The sequence below is a fragment of the Physella acuta genome, unplaced genomic scaffold (assembly GCF_028476545.2).
Source record: "Physella acuta isolate Inbredline_101_S28 unplaced genomic scaffold, ASM2847654v3 ptg000322l, whole genome shotgun sequence".
Taxonomy (NCBI): domain Eukaryota; kingdom Metazoa; phylum Mollusca; class Gastropoda; family Physidae; genus Physella; species Physella acuta.
Window position 1 is genome coordinate 42,916 of NW_026731841.1, and position 22,747 is coordinate 65,662.

The 22,747-nt window shown below is 44.2% G+C and overlaps 2 protein-coding genes across 7 annotated transcripts in view; one reads left to right on the plus strand and one right to left on the minus strand.

Moving 5' to 3' along the window:
* The first annotated feature begins 3,411 nt into the window (after positions 1-3,411).
* LOC131940548 (uncharacterized) lies at positions 3,412-22,548 on the plus strand. 5 transcript variants are annotated; one of them, XM_059299217.1, is made up of 2 exons: positions 3,412-3,579; positions 19,096-22,548. In XM_059299217.1, the coding sequence occupies exon 2, from the start codon at positions 19,221-19,223 to the stop codon at positions 20,442-20,444; it is 1,224 nt and encodes a 407-aa protein (XP_059155200.1). In that variant the 5' UTR covers positions 3,412-3,579; positions 19,096-19,220; the 3' UTR covers positions 20,445-22,548. The 5 variants fall into 5 exon arrangements, with proteins under 5 accessions (XP_059155200.1, XP_059155204.1, XP_059155199.1 ...); XM_059299221.1 differs by lacking the exon at positions 3,412-3,579 and adding an exon at positions 16,216-16,343; XM_059299216.1 differs by lacking the exon at positions 3,412-3,579 and adding an exon at positions 16,238-16,419.
* Positions 22,535-22,747, minus strand: part of LOC131940547 (tRNA dimethylallyltransferase) — a 39,588-nt gene continuing 39,375 nt past the window's right edge. For both annotated transcript variants that reach the window (XM_059299214.1, XM_059299215.1), the window contains exon 11: positions 22,535-22,694. In XM_059299214.1, the coding sequence (XP_059155197.1) occupies positions 22,549-22,694 (146 nt within the window). In that variant the 3' untranslated portion in view covers positions 22,535-22,548. The remainder of the gene's footprint in view (positions 22,695-22,747) is intronic.

Consider the following 22,747-nt stretch of genomic DNA (forward strand, 5'->3'; position numbering starts at 1 on the left):
GTTTGTCACCAGTCTAAACTTGCCCTAACTCAATTAGGTCCAGCACTTGATTAATTTAATTTTAATGAAATAATTACAATGGCATCCCTATCCAAAAAAAAGTTTATATTTAGATGTGTTAGCATTAGCTTTAAACTTCATCCTACATAAAACCATTTGAAGCAATCAGCCACACAATTGGCACAGCGAGTCAACTTTAGCTGAACTATGAGAGTCCACCCAGCTCTGGTGTGTACCAGACTCCTGTTGACCTGGCTGACCACATCGTAGGTCAAGGGAAACTACTTCACCTGTCCCGTCAGCACTGATACAATTTGTTAATTAAACAAAATTATGAGTTCTTTCCCCTGGACGTTTTAAATGTTCAAATACCGGTTGGACCAGAAAATGTGGGACGTGTTTATCATTAGACTTGACGTTTTTTGCCACAGTGCTGGGGGCTTGACAACATTTCTACCCCTCCAGGGGGGGGGGGGGCTCTGAGCTACCTGTGGCAGAAATGTTTTTCATTCTTTTCACCCTCGGTAAATTCCTTACAATGTCCTGTTGTGTGAGGGACTTCTGGAAGTGTCACAAAAATGTCACAGATATGTCACAAAAAATGCCATCAAAATGTCAGAGAAATGTCACAATTTGAAAAATCTACCCAAATCGAGCTTCAATGTGTGGCCACTATTTCTTCTAGACCACCTTAATGCCGATTGTTTTGATGTGGTGAACGCCTGTTATCTTCTCTTTTGTCTCCACCCATTTAAATATGTTTATGTTATCCAGTGTTTACACGCCTACGTTGTTGAGTGTTTAAACACTACTGGTTAACTTGACTCTGTGTTTAATGGACAGCTACTTTTCAAACTTTGTGTAGGCTGTAAGCAGCGCTTACAAAAGGAGGTGGGGACATTGAACTGGCTGTAAGCAGCGCTTACACAAGGAGGTGGGGACATTGAACTGGCTGTAAGCAGCGCTTACACAAGGAGGTGGGGGACATTGAACTAGGCCCGTCTAGAATATATTTGATTTGAATACAACCAAACCTCTCGCCAAATGTTGATGCAATCAGCACCCTAGAAACAGGAGTGCTATTATTAGTGCTGAAATTTTAAATAAAAACATACCCCTCATCTTTCGGGGGGGGGGGCAAATCTTGCTATTATAATGGAGATCTTGTGACTATTAAACAGTCCATTTGTTTTAAGTCAATGGAGAAAAATGTAATTTTGTGTATTATTTTAGTAAAAGTGTTACCTCAAGTGATCAGTGAATACTAAAGTGAAGCCTGAAGTAACGTGTTTGACGTCACAGTGTGATCACATTTGTAGCAGACGTGAGGTGTTAAGAAAACAGAATATTCGATTACTGTTTCGCTAATGTTGTGTGCTGAGGTGTGAGTTATGTTAATCATTCACAACACATTGTGTACTGTCAGCACATTGAGGGCTAAACAACGCATGACGTGTCCAACCGCGGATCTTGACGTATGGATGTCTTGTGGCTGTATGTGGAGAGGACCTCCTGTAGTTGTATGTAGAGAGAACTGTCCTGTGGTTGTATGTGGACAGGACTGTCCTGTGGTTGTATGTAGAGAGGACTGTCCTGTGGTTGTATGTGGACAGGACTGTCCTGTGGTTGTATGTGGATCATGGCGTAGACAGGGGTCTAGATTCAAACTTTAAAAATCTATTAGATTAGTTGTACTACAAAGATCTTGAGCAGAATTTCATTACGGGCGTGGTCTGTTGTATAATGAGATACCACGTCCGCCTTAAATTACAATCTTAAATCACGTCTCCAACTAGACCAAGTACTTTCATCGGCTGACGGAATGGGGAAATTTGTATTCGGGGTGGGTGGGAGGGGTGGGGGCTTTCAGAGGTAAGATACAGAGGTGATGGGGGAGCGTGATTAAGTCTCACGCAAAAACTTGGTAATCGAGTGAATGGAAATATCTAAATCAGAGTGTTTTTACAGCATACCATCAGCTGTAATCTGTGGTGTAATGGACCATCAACTGTAATCTGTGGTGTAATGGACCATCAGCTGTAATCTGTGATGTAATGGACCATCAGCTGTAATCTGTGGTGTAATGGACCATCAACTGTAATCTGTGGTGTAATGGACCATCAGCTGTAATCTGTGGTGTAATGACTGTTTCTAATTCGTTCTTTAATCGTTGGTCAGCAAACACACCCACCCCTCAATCTGAGCGGTTTTAGTGGTAGTGGTTACATGGTTTCAGTGGTAGTGGTCACATGCTTTTAGTGGTAGTGGTCACATGGTTTTAGTGGTAGTGGTCACATGGTTTCAGTGGTAGTGGTCACATGGTTTCAGTGGTAGTGGTCACATGGTTTTAGTGGTAGTGGTCACATGGTTTCAGTAGACGCGAGCAGGAACACAACTTCAAACATTTTTCTAGCAGACGTAAGACGTCGTTACACTGGTGTTAAGACGCGAGCTAACACAGAGGTAGACAGCTTTTATTTGCATTCCATTGACCAAGCTTTCCGCCTCGCTTTCAAACGATCAGGTAACTTTATCTCATAGCTTCAGGTGTGGTTTATTGAGATATGTCGAAATTCTTCAGGTGGCTTTCTCTCCGGTGGACTTGTGAAAAGTTTTAGGCGGAGAAGTATTCAAAGATTTCTCAACTTGCCGACTAAATTTGTAAATATTTGTAGCTTAAATTATCGTATGAAGTATGGGTATAGTGGCTCAGGTTATTGGATGTTGCATCATGTATAGATCCAGGGTCTTGGGTCTGGGCACTTACCCGAGGGGGAGGGATCACACAAAGAGCATCTTCTCATCCATAGCACACTTTGTAACAAAATAACAAAATAACATTTCGTCGCATAAAAAAAGGCTTCATCCTTGAGGCTTAAACTCGTGCATGAAAAAATAAAGGAGATCAGGAAGTCATCGCCAGTTCATGAATTGAATGAAGAAACGCAACAACAACTTTCTATACAAGAAACTTAGTAAATTTATTGCATGACGTGAGATTTCTTTAAGTGTTTTTATGTGAAAATTTAGAAGTATATCTTGTACATAAAAATATTTAAACGGGTAGAGGCAGAAATGTATTTAAAGAGAGTCAAACTACATTACTGATTAGCTTCTCATTAAACTGGACTTTAAACTCAAGAGAGTGGATGTATAATTTGCTGTTTTTACTTTCCTCTAACTTTGCTTCAAACACCAGAGGGTCGGTGCACGATTAGTTTTGATCGACTCGATATAAGAGGCGATAGAGAGATAAACATCGACTAACATTGATCCGTTGCTTATTTTATTTTACACCACACGGAGAGAAAGCCGCCTTACGTGGAGCTAGTTCCAGTCGAGTGCCCTCCCTTGTCATCAACTAGGGCGACGAGATTTGAAAATAGTCAAACCACTACACTTAGGTTCTAAACGACAGCGGGACGTAACTCTAGCGGCACAATGGCAGCGGACGACCGTCTGCTCTAAGTTTACAACCAGTTAGTGCTTAGATCACATACTCAAAAGCTGGGTGACATTTCAGAGATTTTTCACTTGGATTAATTTAATTTTTAACAAGATTTTGTTTCAGTTTTTCAGGTTAGTTTCTTGTAAATTTTAATATTGATTATTATTGTAATTTAAATTTATAAAATGTTTATATTTAATTAATAATTATTTATAGTCTATAATTAAATTATCGTCTAAAATAAAGTCTTCACTTCAAAGGATCACAAGAGTCTAGATCTAGTCTAGGCTAGATCTAGATCTCTAGTTCTATCAAATTTGAGAAGTTCTCTTGGTTGTACATTGGCCAACTGATCGTTGATCTTGTTTTGACTGTTACCTTTTAAACATTTTAAACGTTTTTTTTTTACTTTAACAAGAAAAACGAAACCCTTGGGGACCTAGTTCTAATGATTTACACTCGGGGGAGGAGGGGGATTTTGTGTGCTTACTCTCCAATCTAGAGAGGTAACCAAATTCCACTTGTCTGCCAGCAATAAACATGACACACAGTTCCAACTGTACCAAGTCCTGATAGAACCGAGTCGTTCACGCTTGGCTGATTTTGTGTGACACACCCACAGCTTGTGAACAAGTGATATGTCACTTGGCTGGCTAGTCTACACTAGTCTACAGCTAAAGATGCACCAGATAATATAAGGCTATAGCTATAGATGGAGCAGTTGTCCCAAATTGTGTATTAAAAGTTATCCTGGCGGTCCAAGGGGTTGTAGGTGGTGGTGATGGTTGTAGGTGGTGGAGATGGTTGTAGGTGGTGGTGTGGGCTTAAGCCGAAGCTTCCTTTGCTGCCACCTTCATAAGGTGGTCACCTCACAGTCTGGACTTTTAAAGACCTTACCTCCACCATTCTATAGACCTTCTCATGCTTTTAAAGACCTTACTTCCACCATTCTATAGACCTTCTCATGTTTTTAAAGACCTTACCTCTACCATTCTATAGACCTTCTCATGTTTTTAAAGACCTTACCTCCACCATTCTGTAGACCTTCGTCATGTTTTTAAAGACCTTACCTCTACCATTCTATAGACCTTCGTCATGTTTTTAAAGACCTTACCTCCACCATTCTATAGACCTTCGTCATGTTTTTGAAGACCTTACTTCCACTATTCTATAGACTTTCTCATGTTTTTGAAGACCTTACTTCCACCATTCTATAGACCTTCTCATGCTTTTAAAGACCTTCCAACATTCTCTAGAAGATCGTCATGCTTTTGAAGACCTTACCTCTACCATTCTCTAGACCTTCGTCATGTTTTTAAAGACCTTCCATCATTCTTTAGAAGATCGTCATGCTTTTGAAGACCTTACTTCCAACATTCTCTAGACCTTCCTCATGCTTTTGAAGACCTTACTTCCACCATTCTCTAGACCTTCGTCATGCTTTTGAAGACCTTACCTCCACCATCCTATAGACCTTCGTCATGTTTTTGAAGACCTTACCTCCACCATTCTATAGACCTTCGTCATGTTTTTGAAGACCTTACCTCCACCAATATCTAGAAGATCGTCATGTTTTTGAAGACCTTACTTCCACCATTCTCTAGACCTTCCTCATGTTTTTGAAGACCTTACCTCCACCATTCTCTAGAAGATCCTCATGTTTTTGAAGACCTTACTTCCACCATTCTATAGACCTTCGTCATATTTTTGAAGACCTTACCTCCACCTACAGTAAAGAGTTATGTCAGCCGAACGTATTCAAATATTGGGATAAGTACGTCAGAGAAATGAAAGACTGCAGTAGTTAACCACCCAAATATACGTTTGTGTTTGTTTCAAACTTCAAAGATTAAGTTGATGGTTGTAGAAAGGTTCGACAGTAAGTTGGGTTTTTTTTTTACTTGTGGGAATATAAGATAAACGTAATCAAAATATAAGCTGAATATAATGTAAATAAAATCAGGATATAGGCTGAATATAATGTGAACATACAACTAAAATGTGACGTAATTGCTAACCGCCCCCCCCCCCCTTGTATGTGACGTTAGTGCTAACCATCCCGCCGTGTAAAACACTTTCCCCGAGCACCGGGTGTGTCCCGTTCAGTCACCAGTTCACGCCGCTATTGATAGCATCGGAACTCCGTGCACACCACATTATGTAATGCCAGTGGTGCGTAACTTGGGGCATAAATGTCGGGGTGTATAGGTGGTATAGCCGTCAAATGTGTTGGTTTGTTGGTGTTGGTCTAACTTCTTTTATTCCCGATCATTGTCGTTGGGAACTCGATTTAAAATCTGTGCGTGTGAGTATCTAAGCATGTGAGTGTGTGGTTGTGTGTGTGTGTGTTGTGTGTGTGTGGTTGTGTGTGTGTTGTGTGTGTGTGTGGTTGTGTGTGTGTTGTGTGGAAGAATGTCTCAACAGGTAGCAGCTACATGTTGAGTGTGTCTAAGATGGATTAGTTCCTGCAAACAAACGATCCCTCTCAGTATCCGGAGTAAAGTAAGCAGTGACCATCCCCTCCCCCCCTCCCCTCGCTGGCCGTCGTCCCTAAACTTGCTGTCGCGGGCAGGATGGGAGATGGGGGGGGGGGTTGATCCTAGTGTTCAGGTCCGATGTTGGAGAGAAGAGACGCCATGTTGTTTACAGCCTTGTAACCTTGACAACATTTAGTATCAGTATGTTGTCTACCTCCAATATGAAAATAGTGTAGCTGTGTCTATATAATCCTTGAAACCTTTGCTCAATGTGTGAGTGGGGAGGGGGGTTGCAGCATAAATAATTAGGGAATTGATTTTAAATTTAGACAACTGTTGTGACTGATATCATTCCCCCCCCCCCCCCCGATCAATTTCATGTTCCTGCACATTATCCAAGACCAAAAAAAGTAAAGGATAAGTTAGGGTTAGTGTTAGAGATAGATATGGAGATATTTAGGGATTGGGATTTGGATATACAGGTGGATATATGTACATTGTGTATTCTAGAGCGGTAGAGGTAATTACCCGGCAATTATTTTAAAGTTCGACCAGGACTTGGCTGTTTGTCTTAGCTCGCCAGTGTGGGACATGGATGGGTGTGAAGTATTCTTCAAGTTAAATGCCCATCAGCGCCCCACCTCTCACACCTCCCATCCCTCGTCAATGTAAACATTGACACACGGGCTCGCCTCGTCCACCTTACATGTGAGCGATCGTTCACCTGACGTCATCACTGTGCTCGGGTACATTGTCACGTGACTCGTTACTGGTTAGTTCTTCAGACATGTTACAGTGTTAGTCTTTCTGGGATTGGCTGGGCTGTGTTGGTACGTGGGTTTTGATTGGCAGAAATTGTTTTAACCCTATAATTTTAAAAAAATCCCCTAATTTGGGTCTCCTCGACGTTGACAGACATTGACAACACGGAAATGCTATTGTGGCCTCTTTGCTTCAGAAGATATTGGATGCACCCAACGTGTGAAATACGCTGGAATTACCACAGCATTAGATGAAAAGATCTTGGGTTACACATGTACGGTGTCGGTGATCATATCATTAGATGAAAAGATCTTTGGTTACAGATGTACGGTGGTCTATCCCCTGACCTTTGCCGGTATAGTCAACAGGAGTGCTAAGTACTAAGTGGGTACCATCTAAGTACTAAGTGGGTACCATCTAAGTACTACGTGGGTACCATCTAAGTACTACGTGGGTACCATCTAAGTACTGCGTTGGTACCATCTAAGTTATACGTTGGTACCATCCAAGTACTAAGTGGGTACCATCTAAGTACTACGTGGGTACCATCTAAGTACTACGTGGGTACCATCTAAGTACTGCGTTGGTACCATCTAAGTTATACGTTGGTACCATCACGTGGGTACCATCTAAGTACTACGTGGTACCATCTAAGTACTACGTGGGTACCATCTAAGTACTACGTGGGTACCATCTAAGTACTACGTGGGTACCATCTAAGTACTACGTGGGTACCATCTAAGTACTACGTGGGTATCACATATGGTCGCGGGAATACCAGATTGTAATCCAATGCCTAGGGGCCCCACCCCCACCCCTGTTTAAATTTGCCTCACCTGCTCCGTGGGGAGGGGGGGGGAGGGGTTGAACTCAGGAACCACGTGTTAGCAGACACGCCCTTTCCCACCCCTCTAGCAGATAATATAATCCAGGGGTCGGCAACCTGCGGCTCGCGAGCCGCATGCGGCTCTTTTGATATCAAGATGCGGCTCTCCAGCTCCTTGAACAAATACTAATAATCTTAATAAAAAAATAAAATATTTGAAATAAAAAAAATGTTAGTGGCTCTTTAAAATCAGGGAAATTTTGAAAATTGTAACTTTTGGCTCTTCCGCTTCAAAAGGTTGCCGACCCCTGATATAATCCCATCCCGAGGTTAAAATCAAAGAACATGAACACAGGTTTATCAACTCTCCTTAGCATGGAATCATTTTTAATAAGTTACAGGAGGAACTATTTTAAAAACAATCGAGCAACTGGAACATTTGTACCTTTCTAACGCTGGTCTAACATTCTGATTTTACAAACATTTTAAATCTGTGTCAAAAGTAAGTTTTGCCATTAGACTTGAGTTAAAACTTGAATCGAAAGCTAATCAGACGAGCGTCCAACAGCTAGATTGTGATAAGATAATTGATCACGTCTGCTAACTTGTAGCAGACGTCGGTAATGACGCTCGACCCGTAGATTGACAACGCCGTTTTGTCGTTGAATTTTTAATAGGTAAACAAAACAGAGATAATGTAGCGGGTTATCGGCCCTGGCGATTATGTTTACTTATCGCCCTTCCATCCGTGTGTAAAAGATAGGCTTGAGATTGTCGTCAATTTTTATGAGAAGGTGTGGTTTAATTTTAATCAACTGGTGAGTCATTATTGGAGAGTTATCTGCTCAATTGTCACGGATAATTAGCTGCACTACCTAGATCTAATAGTCCAACATAATTAGCTGCACTGACTAGATCTAATAGTCCAACATAATTAGCTGCACTGGCTAGATCTAATAGTCCAGCATAATTAGCTGCACTGGCTAGATCTAATAGTCCAACATAATTAGCTGCACTAGCTAAATCTAATAGTCCAACATAATTAGCTGCACTTGCTAGATCTAATAGTCCAGCATAATTAGCTGCACTGGCTAGATCTAATAGTCCAACATAATTAGCTGCACTAGCTAGATCTAATAGTCCAACATAATTAGCTGCACTGGCTAGATCTAATAGTCCAACATAATTAGCTGCACTGGCTAGATCTAGTAGTCCAACATAATTAGCTGCACTGGCTAGATCTAATAGTCCAACATAATTAGCTGGACTTGCTAGATCTAATAGTCCAACATAATTAGCTCCACTTGCTAGATCTAATAGTCCAGTATAATTAGCTGCACTGGCTAGATCTAATAGTCCAACATAATTAGCTGCACTTGCTAGATCTAGTAGTCCAACATAATTAGCTGCACTGGCTAGATCTAATAGCCCAACATAATTAGCTTCACTGGCTACTGGTCCAGATTTGGGACGCTGTCGACTATTTGCACAATTTCATCCCTGGCCTTTGGGAAACTAGTTTTTTTGTGTGTTGACATTTAGCAGCCGACAGTTGAGTTGTTTGACCGCCATCTTGGGAAAAAAAAAGTCCAAGCATGAAATGTGACATTGTTCCGCATCACTGCCTCACTGTCTGCTGGTGAGGTTGGCTTTTACTCAAGAGCTCTTGTCACACCAGGTGAACAGGATCGCCAAACAGACACACACACACACGGTTTAGGGGTTGTCACCTTGGTGTAGGGGTTGTCACACCCGTTCAACAGGATCACCAAACAGACACACCATGGTTTCTTGGTGTAGGAGACACTTGTACACACTCAGTGTACACCTGATACGTGTACATGACAACACCCGTCTGTACACAAGAATAATTTATTTCCAATCTAATTCAATATTAATGAGACAATATACATTAATTTAAAGCGTATTATATTCAATAACGAAAGTATTGACGTAACAATCTGAAATAACTTTCACTGGACAACTTTATCGTCAAATCTTCCCGGCTCTTTGACAGGGGTGTTTTAGTCCTAGTGAGCATACCACTTACCTCCCCTTGTGTCTGTCCACCCCTCTATTGAGGTGAGCATACCACTGACCTCCCCTGTGTCTGTCCACCACTTACCTCCCCTGTGTCTGTCCACCACTTACCTCCCCTGTGTCTGTCCACCACTTACCTCCCCTGTGTCTGTCCACCACTTACCTCCCCTGTGTCTGTCCACCACTTACCTCCCCTGTGTCTGTCCACCACTTACCTCCCTTGTGTCTGTCCACCACTTACCTCCCTTGTGTCTGTCCACCACTTACCTCCCTTGTGTCTGTCCACCACTTACCTCCCCTGTGTCTGTTCACCACTTACCTCCCCTGTGACTGTCCACCACTTACCTCCCCTGTGTCTGTCCACCACTTACCTCCCCTGTGTCTGTCCACCACTTACCTCCCTTGTGTCTGTCCACCACTTACCTCCCTTGTGTCTGTCCACCACTTACCTCCCTTGTGTCTGTCCACCACTTACCTCCCCTGTGTCTGTCCACCACTTACCTCCCCTGTGACTGTCCACCACTTACCTCCCTTGTGTCTGTCCACCACTTACCTCCCTTGTGTCTGTCCACCACTTACCTCCCCTGTGTCTGTCCACCACTTACCTCCCCTCTGTCTGTCCACCACTTACCTCACCTGTGTCTGTCCACCACTTACCTCACCTGTGTCTGTCCACCACTTACCTCACCTGTGTCTGTCCACCACTTACCTCCCCTGTGTCTGTCCACCACTTACCTCCCCTGTGTCTGTCCGCCACTTACCTCCCCTGTGTCTGTCCACCACTTACCTCCCCTGTGTCTGTCCACCACTTACCTCCCTTGTGACTGTCCACCCCTCTATTGAGGTGAGCATACCACTTACCTCCCCTGTGTCTGTCCACCACTTACCTCCCCTGTGTCTGTCCACCACTTACCTCCCCTGTGTCTGTCCACAACTTACCTCCCCTGTGTCTGTCCACCACTTACCTCCCTTGTGTCTGTCCACCACTTACCTCCCCTGTGTCTGTCCACCACTTACCTCCCCTGTGTCTGTCCACCACTTACCTCCCCTGTGTCTGTCCACCACTTACCTCCCCTGTGTCTGTCCACCACTTACCTCCCTTGTGTCTGTCCACCACTTACCTCCCCTGTGACTGTCCACCACTTACCTCACCTGTGTCTGTCCACCACTTACCTCCCTTGTGTCTGTCCACCACTTACCTCCCCTGTGACTGTCCACCACTTACCTCCCCTTGTGTCTGTCCACCCCTCTATTGAGGTGAGCATACCACTGACCTCCCCTGTGTCTGTCCACCACTTACCTCCCCTGTGTCTGTCCACCACTTACCTCCCCTGTGTCTGTCCACCACTTACCTCCCCTGTGTCTGTCCACCACTTACCTCCCTGGTGTCTGTCCACCACTTACCTCCCTTGTGTCTGTCCACCACTTACCTCCCTTGTGTCTGTCCACCACTTACCTCCCCTGTGTCTGTCCACCACTTACCTCCCCTGTGACTGTCCACCACTTACCTCCCTTGTGTCTGTCCACCACTTACCTCCCTTGTGTCTGTCCACCACTTACCTCCCCTGTGTCTGTCCACCACTTACCTCCCCTCTGTCTGTCCACCACTTACCTCACCTGTGTCTGTCCACCACTTACCTCACCTGTGTCTGTCCACCACTTACCTCCCCTGTGTCTGTCCACCACTTACCTCCCCTGTGTCTGTCCACCACTTACCTCCCCTGTGTCTATCCACCACTTACCTCCCCTGTGTCTGTCCACCACTTACCTCACCTGTGTCTGTCCACCACTGACCTCCCCTGTGTCTGTCCACCACTTACCTCCCCTGTGTCTGTCCACCACTTACCTCCCTTGTGTCTGTCCACCACTTACCTCCCTTGTGTCTGTCCACCACTTACCTCCCCTGTGTCTGTCCACCACTTACCTCCCCTGTGTCTGTCCACCACTTACCTCCCTTGTGTCTGTCCACCACTTACCTCACCTGTGTCTGTCCACCACTTACCTCCCTTGTGTCTGTCCACCACTTACCTCCCCTGTGTCTGTCCACCACTTACCTCCCCTCTGTCTGTCCACCACTTACCTCCCTTGTGTCTGTCCACCACTTACCTCCCCTGTGTCTGTCCACCACTTACCTCCCCTGTGTCTGTCCACCACTTACCTCCCCTGTGTCTGTCCACCACTTACCTCCCCTGTGTCTGTCCACCACTTACCTCCCCTCTGTCTGTCCACCACTTACCTCACCTGTGTCTGTCCACCACTTACCTCCCTTGTGTCTGTCCACCACTTACCTCCCCTGTGACTGTCCACCACTTACCTCCCCTTGTGTCTGTCCACCCCTCTATTGAGGTGAGCATACCACTGACCTCCCCTGTGTCTGTCCACCACTTACCTCCCCTGTGTCTGTCCACCACTTACCTCCCCTGTGTCTGTCCACCACTTACCTCCCCTGTGTCTGTCCACCACGTACCTCCCTTGTGTCTGTCCACCACTTACCTCCCTTGTGTCTGTCCACCACTTACCTCCCTTGTGTCTGTCCACCACTTACCTCCCCTGTGTCTGTCCACCACTTACCTCCCCTGTGACTGTCCACCACTTACCTCCCTTGTGTCTGTCCACCACTTACCTCCCTTGTGTCTGTCCACCACTTACCTCCCTTGTGTCTGTCCACCACTTACCTCCCCTGTGTCTGTCCACCACTTACCTCCCCTCTGTCTGTCCACCACTTACCTCACCTGTGTCTGTCCACCACTTACCTCACCTGTGTCTGTCCACCACTTACCTCACCTGTGTCTGTCCACCACTTACCTCCCCTGTGTCTGTCCACCACTTACCTCCCCTGTGTCTGTCCACCACTTACCTCCCCTGTGTCTGTCCACCACTTACCTCACCTGTGTCTGTCCACCACTTACCTCACCTGTGTCTGTCCACCACTTACCTCACCTGTGTCTGTCCACCACTTACCTCACCTGTGTCTGTCCACCACTTACCTCCCTTGTGTCTGTCCACCACTTACCTCCCTTGTGTCTGTCCACCACTTACCTCCCTTGTGTCTGTCCACCACTTACCTCCCCTGTGTCTGTCCACCACTTACCTCCCCTGTGACTGTCCACCACTTACCTCCCTTGTGTCTGTCCACCACTTACCTCCCTTGTGTCTGTCCACCACTTACCTCCCCTGTGTCTGTCCACCACTTACCTCCCCTCTGTCTGTCCACCACTTACCTCACCTGTGTCTGTCCACCACTTACCTCACCTGTGTCTGTCCACCACTTACCTCACCTGTGTCTGTCCACCACTTACCTCCCCTGTGTCTGTCCACCACTTACCTCCCCTGTGTCTGTCCACCACTTACCTCCCCTGTGTCTGTCCACCACTTACCTCACCTGTGTCTGTCCACCACTGACCTCCCCTGTGTCTGTCCACCACTTACCTCCCCTGTGTCTGTCCACCACTTACCTCCCTTGTGTCTGTCCACCACTTACCTCCCCTGTGTCTGTCCACCACTTACCTCCCCTGTGTCTGTCCACCACTTACCTCCCTTGTGTCTGTCCACCACTTACCTCCCTTGTGTCTGTCCACCACTTACCTCACCTGTGTCTGTCCACCACTTACCTCCCTTGTGTCTGTCCACCACTTACCTCCCCTGTGTCTGTCCACCACTTACCTCCCCTCTGTCTGTCCACCACTTACCTCCCTTGTGTCTGTCCACCACTTACCTCCCCTGTGTCTGTCCACCACTTACCTCCCCTGTGTCTGTCCACCACTTACCTCCCCTGTGTCTGCCACCACTGAACTCCCCTGTGACTGTCCACCACTTACCTCCCTTGTGTCTGTCCACCACTTACCTCCCTTGTGTCTGTCCACCACTTACCTCCCCTGTGTCTGTCCACCACTTACCTCCCCTGTGTCTGTCCACCACTTACCTCCCCTGTGTCTGTCCACCACTTACCTCCCCTGTGTCTGTCCACCACTTACCTCCCTTGTGTCTGTCCACCACTTACCTCCCCTGTGACTGTCCACCACTTACCTCCCTTGTGTCTGTCCACCACTTACCTCCCTTGTGTCTGTCCACCACTTACCTCCCCTGTGACTGTCCACCACTTACCTCCCTTGTGTCTGTCCACCACTTACCTCCCCTGTGTCTGTCCACCAGTTACCTCCCTTGTGTCTGTCCACCACTTACCTCCCCTGTGTCTGTCCACCACTGACCTCCCCTGTGACTGTCCACCACTTACCTCCCCTGTGTCTGCCACCACTGAACTCCCCTGTGACTGTCCACCACTTACCTCCCTTGTGTCTGTCCACCACTTACCTCCCTTGTGTCTGTCCACCACTTACCTCCCCTGTGTCTGTCCACCACTTACCTCCCCTGTGTCTGTCCACCACTTACCTCCCCTGTGTCTGTCCACCACTTACCTCCCCTGTGTCTGTCCACCACTTACCTCCCTTGTGTCTGTCCACCACTTACCTCCCCTGTGACTGTCCACCACTTACCTCCCTTGTGTCTGTCCACCACTTACCTCCCTTGTGTCTGTCCACCACTTACCTCCCCTGTGACTGTCCACCACTTACCTCCCTTGTGTCTGTCCACCACTTACCTCCCCTGTGTCTGTCCACCAGTTACCTCCCTTGTGTCTGTCCACCACTTACCTCCCCTGTGTCTGTCCACCACTGACCTCCCCTGTGACTGTCCACCCCTCTATTGAGGTGAAAGGTCACGTGAGATGGCCGTCCACCTGACACCAGGAGATATCTTCAGCCGTCCAAATGTGTCTCGATAAGGTCTGAGATATGTGAGATGGTCAGGTTATCGGGACCCATCTCAAACTTTAATACCTGATTGTTCAGGTGAGAATCACAGGTGAACGAGCCGCTATCAGATCGTACTTTGGCAGGATATAATATGTATATATATATATATATATATATATATATATATATATATATATATATATATATATATATATATATATATATATATATAAACTTATTTATGTATAAACGTAGCTGTTTTATCAAACTTTATACAGCACAGAACATATTGTGCTACACACCAAAATCTATTCCCCATTGTTCAAGTATTTCTTGTCACACACCAAAATCTATCTCCCCACATAAGGGTAGATCTAGGAGCTACACACACCAAAATTCCCCATTGTTCAAGTATTTCTTGGCTCTATCGTTCGGTTGTAAATCACGTTTTTCTTAGCTGTGACAAAACCTGGGACGAAGGGTGGGGTGGGGTTGTATTCTGACGTCACTCTGTTTGTATGATGGAATACTTTAGAACAGGGTAGTTAAGCTCTGTTATGGGTATAAATATGAACCTTTCATGAAGACACAAGTATGTACCCACTGTAACAAAGCGTAGAAATTATATATATATATATATATATATATATATATATATATATATATATATATATATATATATATATATATATATATATATATATATATATATATTATATGCCCTTTGTTATAAAGTAAACAATACAGATGGCAGATATGTACCTCTAGAGGATACATCTGTACTATTCTGTACAAAGGTTGTACGAAATGTTTTCACAAGTTTGCTTCAATTAAATTTGTCCTAAAAATAAATTTTGTAGCCCGAGTCTTAACACCCGGAAGTTATCGGTCTTTGGTTGAGAACTTTGGTGCTTCTCTCCCTTGGAACACGTCACACAACTCATGTTTGATTACGTCCCTTAATTATTCATTGTTAAATAATGTTTGATTACGTCCCGTTCAATTATTCATTGTTAAATAATGTTTAACGTGTGATCGCGTGTCGTGGTGTATGAATGTTTAACCAGGTTTAAACTTTGCCTGCACGAGAGGCTACACGTCTGCTTTATGGGCCGACCTAGCTGGATCGTTTGGAAATCTAATATCCAGTCTGTTGAACACTTCCTTAGATACATTTTTTATATTACCAGTACCGCCATGTATTTGTATAGTTTCGAGCCAGTTCGGCAATACCCCCCCTCCCCCCCCCCCCCACACACACCACCCTAAATATATATCAAACCTCAAACCTTGATGTAAGCTCCTAAAGTTTAAAATACTCTTTTTTTTCACTTTCCATTTAAATCTCAAGGTCAAGCACCAAGGTCAAGCACTGATTTCAAACAGGTAGTTGGCAGTGATTTTTGAGAGATCGATAACTCCTTAGGCTGTGTTATAGCCGTGTATTGATCGATCAGAAATCAATGCATGGAATGGTTATTGAATATTGTTGGAGGTGTTCGCATTAGCTCATGTTGGGCCCTTGATTATTAGTTAAAAAACATCTGAGTTAAACCCTATCAGCTACATCCCCTAGCTGTCGAGAAATATGTTTACCTTTGGTTACTCTACTTAAAATAATTATTACTCTAAAAAGTTGTGTTACACCTGAACACCGCAAAGGCTAAAAGCTGAATAAAAATTCTTTATATTGGTTTGCATTGATTAGCGCACCATTTGATGACGCCATCAGTATAATTTTTGAGTCAGCCAACTTTCACGTCGCAGTTAGCCCCCAACACACATGTTTTTATACCAGCATCAATGCTGCACGCTCCATAGTGATTTCACGGTAAACAGGTGGCAAATTGATAAATAAATCGGACTAATAGAAATCGATAACAGCCTATAAATAAGATCCGATATTGGTTTTATCTTCTGACCGTATCAGCAAGCCAAAAACAAAACTGGTGTCATATTGTTTCAGTGTGTTGCTGGTAGCATAAAGCTATGCTACTTTCTAGAGGATGACTAGTTCATGTAATATAAGGGGTTGTAATGTAAGTGTAGGATAGACTGTGGATGTAAGGAGATGCAATGTAAGTTGAGGATAGCCTGCAAAATATGTAAGGTGATGTAAGTATAGAATAATGTGTGGATGTAATGTAATGTAAGTGTAAGAAAGCCTGTGTGTAAGGTAATGTAATGTAAGTGTAGGATAGCCTGTGTATGTATCAGTGCTACTTTCTGTTATAGTGACTCTACAGTTATAGTGATTCTACAGTTATAGTGATTCTACAGTTATAGTGACTCTTATGGTGACTCTACAGTTAAACTCTGGCGAAAGTTTAACTCTGGTGACGTCTAGTGACACTACAGCTAAACTCTGGTGACACTACAGCTAAACTGGTGACACTACGGTTTTCCCATGAGTCAACTCTCTGATTGTCCCAGGTTTTCCCACCTCGGGTTTTCCCGTGCTGTCATAATTTGACTCACCCAGGCTAGACTTTAAAGTCACGTGCCACATTGTCAGATGCCTGATGTGTGTTAAAACGTGAGCAGTAATTGTGTGAACGTTTGATCTCGGCACTAGAAGGTCAGTGAACTCTGGCCTTAGACCACGTGTCATTTGTCGAGGCCAACCATTGCATATGTTGTTGTTGAGGGAGTCAGGCCTACAGTTTGTATTGAATATGATGTCTTGAGAAAATAAGGTCACAGTAATACAGTTAGCATTAGCTACACGAGTTCTTATGTTAATAGCATCACGCTGTACTAGTGACGTCTTTATTTTACCGACAGCTGACGTCAAAGTCCTGTCATACTTGTTACGTCATTATAAATTTAAACCTCAGAACGGTGACGTCACAGCCATAACTGCTGCTAGTTACATTGCAGGGCTTTTGAAGTTAAAAAAAAATTGTCGCCTTAAATCTTTTAAAACCGCGGGAAATGTCCGCGTGGCCGAGCGTTATTTAGGTCAGAACTTGACCACTGTTTGTTGACCAGCGATGTTACGTCATGTGCACACGCATGCGCAGTCTGTTTGGACAGGTATTTTAGTGAGTCGGTTTTAGCATGTCGGGAGGAAATGGACCTGTCGGGATGTTAGCAAACAGCTTTAGAAGTTGTCATGTAGTAGCACCATCAGCTGCTGATTGCTGTTGTAGCACCATCAGCTGCTGATTGCTGTTGTAGCACCATCAGCTGCGATTGCTGTTGTAGCACCATCAGCTGCTGATTTTAAAAAGCGTAGGTTAGATGTCTGATTAATGTGATGGTGTTGTAAGCTACCAATAGTTGAGTTATTACAGCAGCTATTAGCAAATGTTAAAACTGGACAATACTAGAAAAACTGTCGTATGTTGATTGTTTAATACTTAAAGTTTTGGCTTTTATATTTCTAAACGTTGTTTTTAAAAAACTATTTAAGATAGCTAACAATAACACGAATGAAGAACAATTTTAACATGGCAACTTGTATGATGACATTCTTTACCAAGTTTGTGGATCTGTGAACTTTGTTCCGTCATTGTCTGTTGGTTTTAAAGTCATGTCAGTCGTCAGGCCTTTACACCATACGATAGTTAGTTGTCATCTGGTAGTTAGGCAGTTGGTAGTTTTATGCTAGGTAGTGTGTAGTTGTTTGCTAGGTAGTTAGTAACGGGGTAGCTGTGAGCTTAAACTATGGCACACCGCTCCCCCACCCCTGCAGCACCACTCACACCCCACCCCCTTCTGCGTTAGTTAAACCTCCTACCCCCACCCCCTGTAGCATCAATCACACCCCACCCCCTGTAGCATCAATGACACCCCCACCCCCTGTAGCATCAATCACACCCCACCCCCTGTAGCATCAATGACACCCCCACCCCCTGTAGCATCAATCACACCCCACCCCCTGTAGCATCAATCACACCCCACCCCCTGTAGCATCAATGACACCCCCACCCCCTGTAGCATCAATGACACCCCCACCCACTGTAGCATCAATGACACCCCCACCCCCTGTAGCATCAATCACACCCCACCCCCTGTAGCATCAATGACACCCCCACCCCCTGTAGCATCAATCACACCCCACCCCCTGTAGCATCAATGACACCCCCACCCCCTGTAGCACTATCGGATTTGTTTGCTCAGGCCTAGTTCCCCCATTGGCCCTTGACCTTTCCACTTGTAACTTGCACGCATGAGTAGATACAAATACACTTAACTAGAACTTCATTAGTGATGTCGGTTAATTGCTTGCGTCTGATTTGGCGTAATGTAAGGTTTCATCATTTGCAGTTCCTAAAATATGCAGCACATACAGCTCCTAGCATACAGCTCCTCACATACAGCTCCTAACATACAGCTCCTCACATACAGCTCCTAACATACAGCTCCTAACATACAGCTCCTAACACACAGTTCCTAACACACAGCTCCTCACATACAGCTGCCATTGTATGCCCTAGTACCAAAATATTCCCCATGAATGTTGTACCAAGGTAGAACCCTAAATAATTTTGTATCCGCTTTATCGTTCTATTCCACGCCCTCCTGTCAAATCATGGCTAATTAAAAACTGGTTCAAAACTTAACTTTATTCTTCACATTGAAATGTAGGTCTTAACAAATGTTCTTTAAAATATATTTTTTAAGAAGAAATACCAAATGAGCATGATCTAACAAAAAAAATAAATCTAGAATCATTTTTAAAGAAGTCTCCTCCAATTAAAAGAATTATCATTAGATATAGATTCGTCACAAAGTCTTTCATTCAGCACCTTTTGAGTCCATACTAAGTTGATTAATTTATTCCAGATGGATGCCCGGATGTGAGCTGTGTTGGTACACCGGGAGATCGGCCATACAAACATGAATTAGTCAACTACGTCCCAGCCTCATACCCCGTCAGAACCCCAGAGCCCTGACAGAACCTCGGACCAATGAAAATGTCGAAAGTTCCGAGAGCTCACGAGATTTTTCACAACCCCGCGCTGGGCAAAACCAGCGTCTTCCAGTACAACGAGCAGGAGTCCATGCAGAAGCTCAAACTCAACAGCAAAAAATCTGCCACTCCCGTCTCGGGCATGAAGAAATTTGGGGGGTACAAGCCGAAAATTTTGGGGGGTCAGTCCGACTTCCTAGCCCTGCAGCAAGACACAGAGAGGACGAACGAGTCGTCAGTGGTCAGTCGCGACACGTCCCCCACCAAACCCAGGCCGTGGGTGGTGGGGGACAAAAACGTCCCCATGGTTTTGGGGACTTTAGAGGACGACGATGATTACGTAGATGAAAACGGCAACAACCCAGAGATGTACTTGAACGGTTTCGGTCGTGTCAATGACCTGAGAGACACCGATGACGTCAAAGATATCGATGACGTCAAAGATCTCGATGACCACGCTCGCTCCGAGACGTCAACTCTGGTCTCCCAACACTCGGACGACCTCAGACACGGGCTGGCTAACGCCGCCTACGTCAGCAGTTCAGTCTCGGACATCGGCTCCACGGACCACCTGCCAGCAGGCGACCTGCCAGCAGACGACCGTCCAGAGCCCAGCGGCGTGTTTATCCCCGCCCCCGACTACGACGAGGAGGAGAGAACTCTAGACTTCAACTCCGAGGACACGGACGAGGGCGAGGACCACCAGAGGGCCAACCCCCAGCGGACAAAACCTGTGATGAAAGTCTACGACGGCGAAGATCTCTCTCGCTATCTCAGCGATGACGACGATGAGGTAGATAGTGAGGTACAGCTCCGCCATAACGGGAAGTCCCACAAGGGTACGGTCAACCCAAAACATACTTTGTTCAAACAAAGCCAGTCCAAGAGCAAGAAAACCAGGGGCGGCACCCAGGGCCACGGCAGTGTCCGCAGTTTCAGCTACGCCGATTCCAAGTTCGGCACCAAAGGGAAGGCATCCAGTAAATCCCTTGTGGCTGACGCCCCTGACGACAGCCAAAGATTCTTGACTGCTAACACTCACCAAAGCTCGTACGAGTCGTTTCTACGTTCTAGGAACGGGGACGTTTTGCCGAGTACAGAGTTGAACGACAGCGGAGTGGACATGGGGGAGGAGTTTGGCCAGCACAAAGACGGCACGCTCTGGAAGAAGATGACAGTCAGACTCAAAAACAGGCTTAGTAAAAGTTTGAAAGATCATTGAGGATCTTGATAGAAAGATCACTGAGGATCTTGCTTTGAAGCTCTTGTAACACCCCCGGCAGCCCACCTGCCAGAAGCCCTATAACATGTTTCTAAGGGTGGAGTAACTCATGCTGCTAATCTTACCGAGATGGCCGCACTTTAAAGGGAAATAATATCTGAGCATGCCCCTCCAACAACACAATGTTGAAGTGATTCATGCAGGCTGTAATGTTGTCCAGTTCTTGTCATGGTAATGTTGTCCAGTTCTTGTCATGCAGGCTGTAATGTTGTCTAGTTCTTGTCATGCGGGCTGTAATGTTGTTCAGTTCTTGTCATGCAGGCTGTAATGTTGTCCAGTTCTTGTCATGCAGGCTGTAATGTTGTCCAGTTCTTGTCATGCAGACTGTAATGTTGTCCAATTCTTGTCATGCAGGCTGTAATGTTGTCCAGTTCTTGTCATGCAGGATATAATGTTGTCCAATTCTTGTCATGCCGGCTGTAATGTTGTCCACACTAAATGGTCTCATGTCCACAAATGTGAATACTTGCACGAAACCCTTCCTATTTATTTGATTGCACCCACGACATAAGTTGGAGATCCCAAATGTTTGGCCCACCAGATCTTAAGTCAGCCATGTTTCATTCGTTAGCTATGTATGACAGACACAAGACAGGCTGGAGACAGGACAGACATGAGACAAGACAGACAAGACATAAGAGACAATGCTGTCGCATTGGCTGTATGGCTGAATTGGCTGGCCAATAAAATAATACTGACAATATATTGCATGTTTATATGTGTATCTATGCTGTGTGTAAATTTAAAATGAAAATCAAAGAATGATATTCACCACTGGTTATTTCAACTTAGTTCTATGTATAGCTGAAGCTTCTATGTATAGCTGAACCTTCTATGTATAGCTGAAGCTTCTATGTATAGCTGAACCACAAAAACAATGTTCAAAAAGTGGGACATTTTGTCCTGTGTGTTAACATTATTATCTTCTACCCTAAATTTGCAGTAGATATATTTATGATTGACTTATAGCAATTTTATACTATGTTTTAAATATACAACTACGGTTAACAAAATTTAAGTATGATATTCTTGCTCTACCGATTAACAACGTTAATGTGACAATTGTTATAAACTGTAGATGGATAAACTTGTTAAAATAATTTCACGTTTTTAAAAAAAACGAGCTAAGGGAAACAACCAACGAAATTATTTTGTCCTATATTTACTCAGACAACAACAGGCTTCCTTCCCTTGAGCTTCTACACAAGACTGACCTAAGTTTTGCTTCCGCACATTCTCTGCCCCTCCTGCCTAGTGATTATTTTAGTTGAATGAAATTTATTATTGATATAAAGCATTTATAAATTGAATGTCCTAATAGCATTAACTGACCACATGGATGTGCTGTAATCAGCATCTAGTTACAATATCAGACAATCAGCACTTTTCCATCAAGACATCCCAGCCTTTTTTATAACTTTGTATCTAGGTTCACAATAGCTGTTTATTGGTGGTAAATCATCTAATTTATGACCAAATTCTAATGCAGTAACTCTGTTCAACTTTTGTAGATTTTAAAAATCTAATCTGATATTATACAATTAGTCATTACAATTGAATATGTTCAAACGTGTAGAAGACAGGATCTATGTTATGCTATTTACACAATCAGCTAGATTGTCATGTTGAACTGTTAACATATTTCACACCTTTGAGCAATCACAGGCATTTCAAAAGCCTAGTACAGCAGTCAAAGGTTTTAACTTATGTAACATTGGACCATCAATGTGACTGGACGCAAGGGTTTAAAATTTAAGTTTTTTTTCATACCTGTCTTAGCATCATTATGATCATCTGTTTGTACCATAGAAGTAAAAAAATAACCTTTCATGACATTTGTAATGGATTGAACATTTTAAACAATCCACTTTATTGTACTTTTTTTATTAAATTAAAAATGTCATGCTCATATATCCTGTATAGAGCAAGAATGCTGATTGAAGCTCATGTTTATATGCATATTTCTTAACCATCTCCATTTTTTTAAATAAGTCTGAACTGGTATAAATTGGTAACAAATAAAAGAAAATTTTATCCAAGTTTATTAATCATTTGTATTATTAGTTTTCTGTTTACAAGCAGCCTCGAGGTGTCTCAAATTTTGTGCATGTGCATCCAGCGTGTTTGTCAGTTTCTCTCTCTGTCGTCTCAGTTTGAGATGGTGGCGATGCTTCCTGCCTTGTAGGTGGTCTGGTTACAAAAAGAAGAGTTCACATAGTAAACATCCCTGACTCCCCTAAACA

What these genes read in the sequence shown, in the direction of transcription:
- LOC131940548 (XM_059299217.1), top strand. Translation starts at nt 19,221, where the DNA reads ATGAAAATGTCGAAAGTTCCGAGAGCTCACGAGATTTTTCACAACCCC.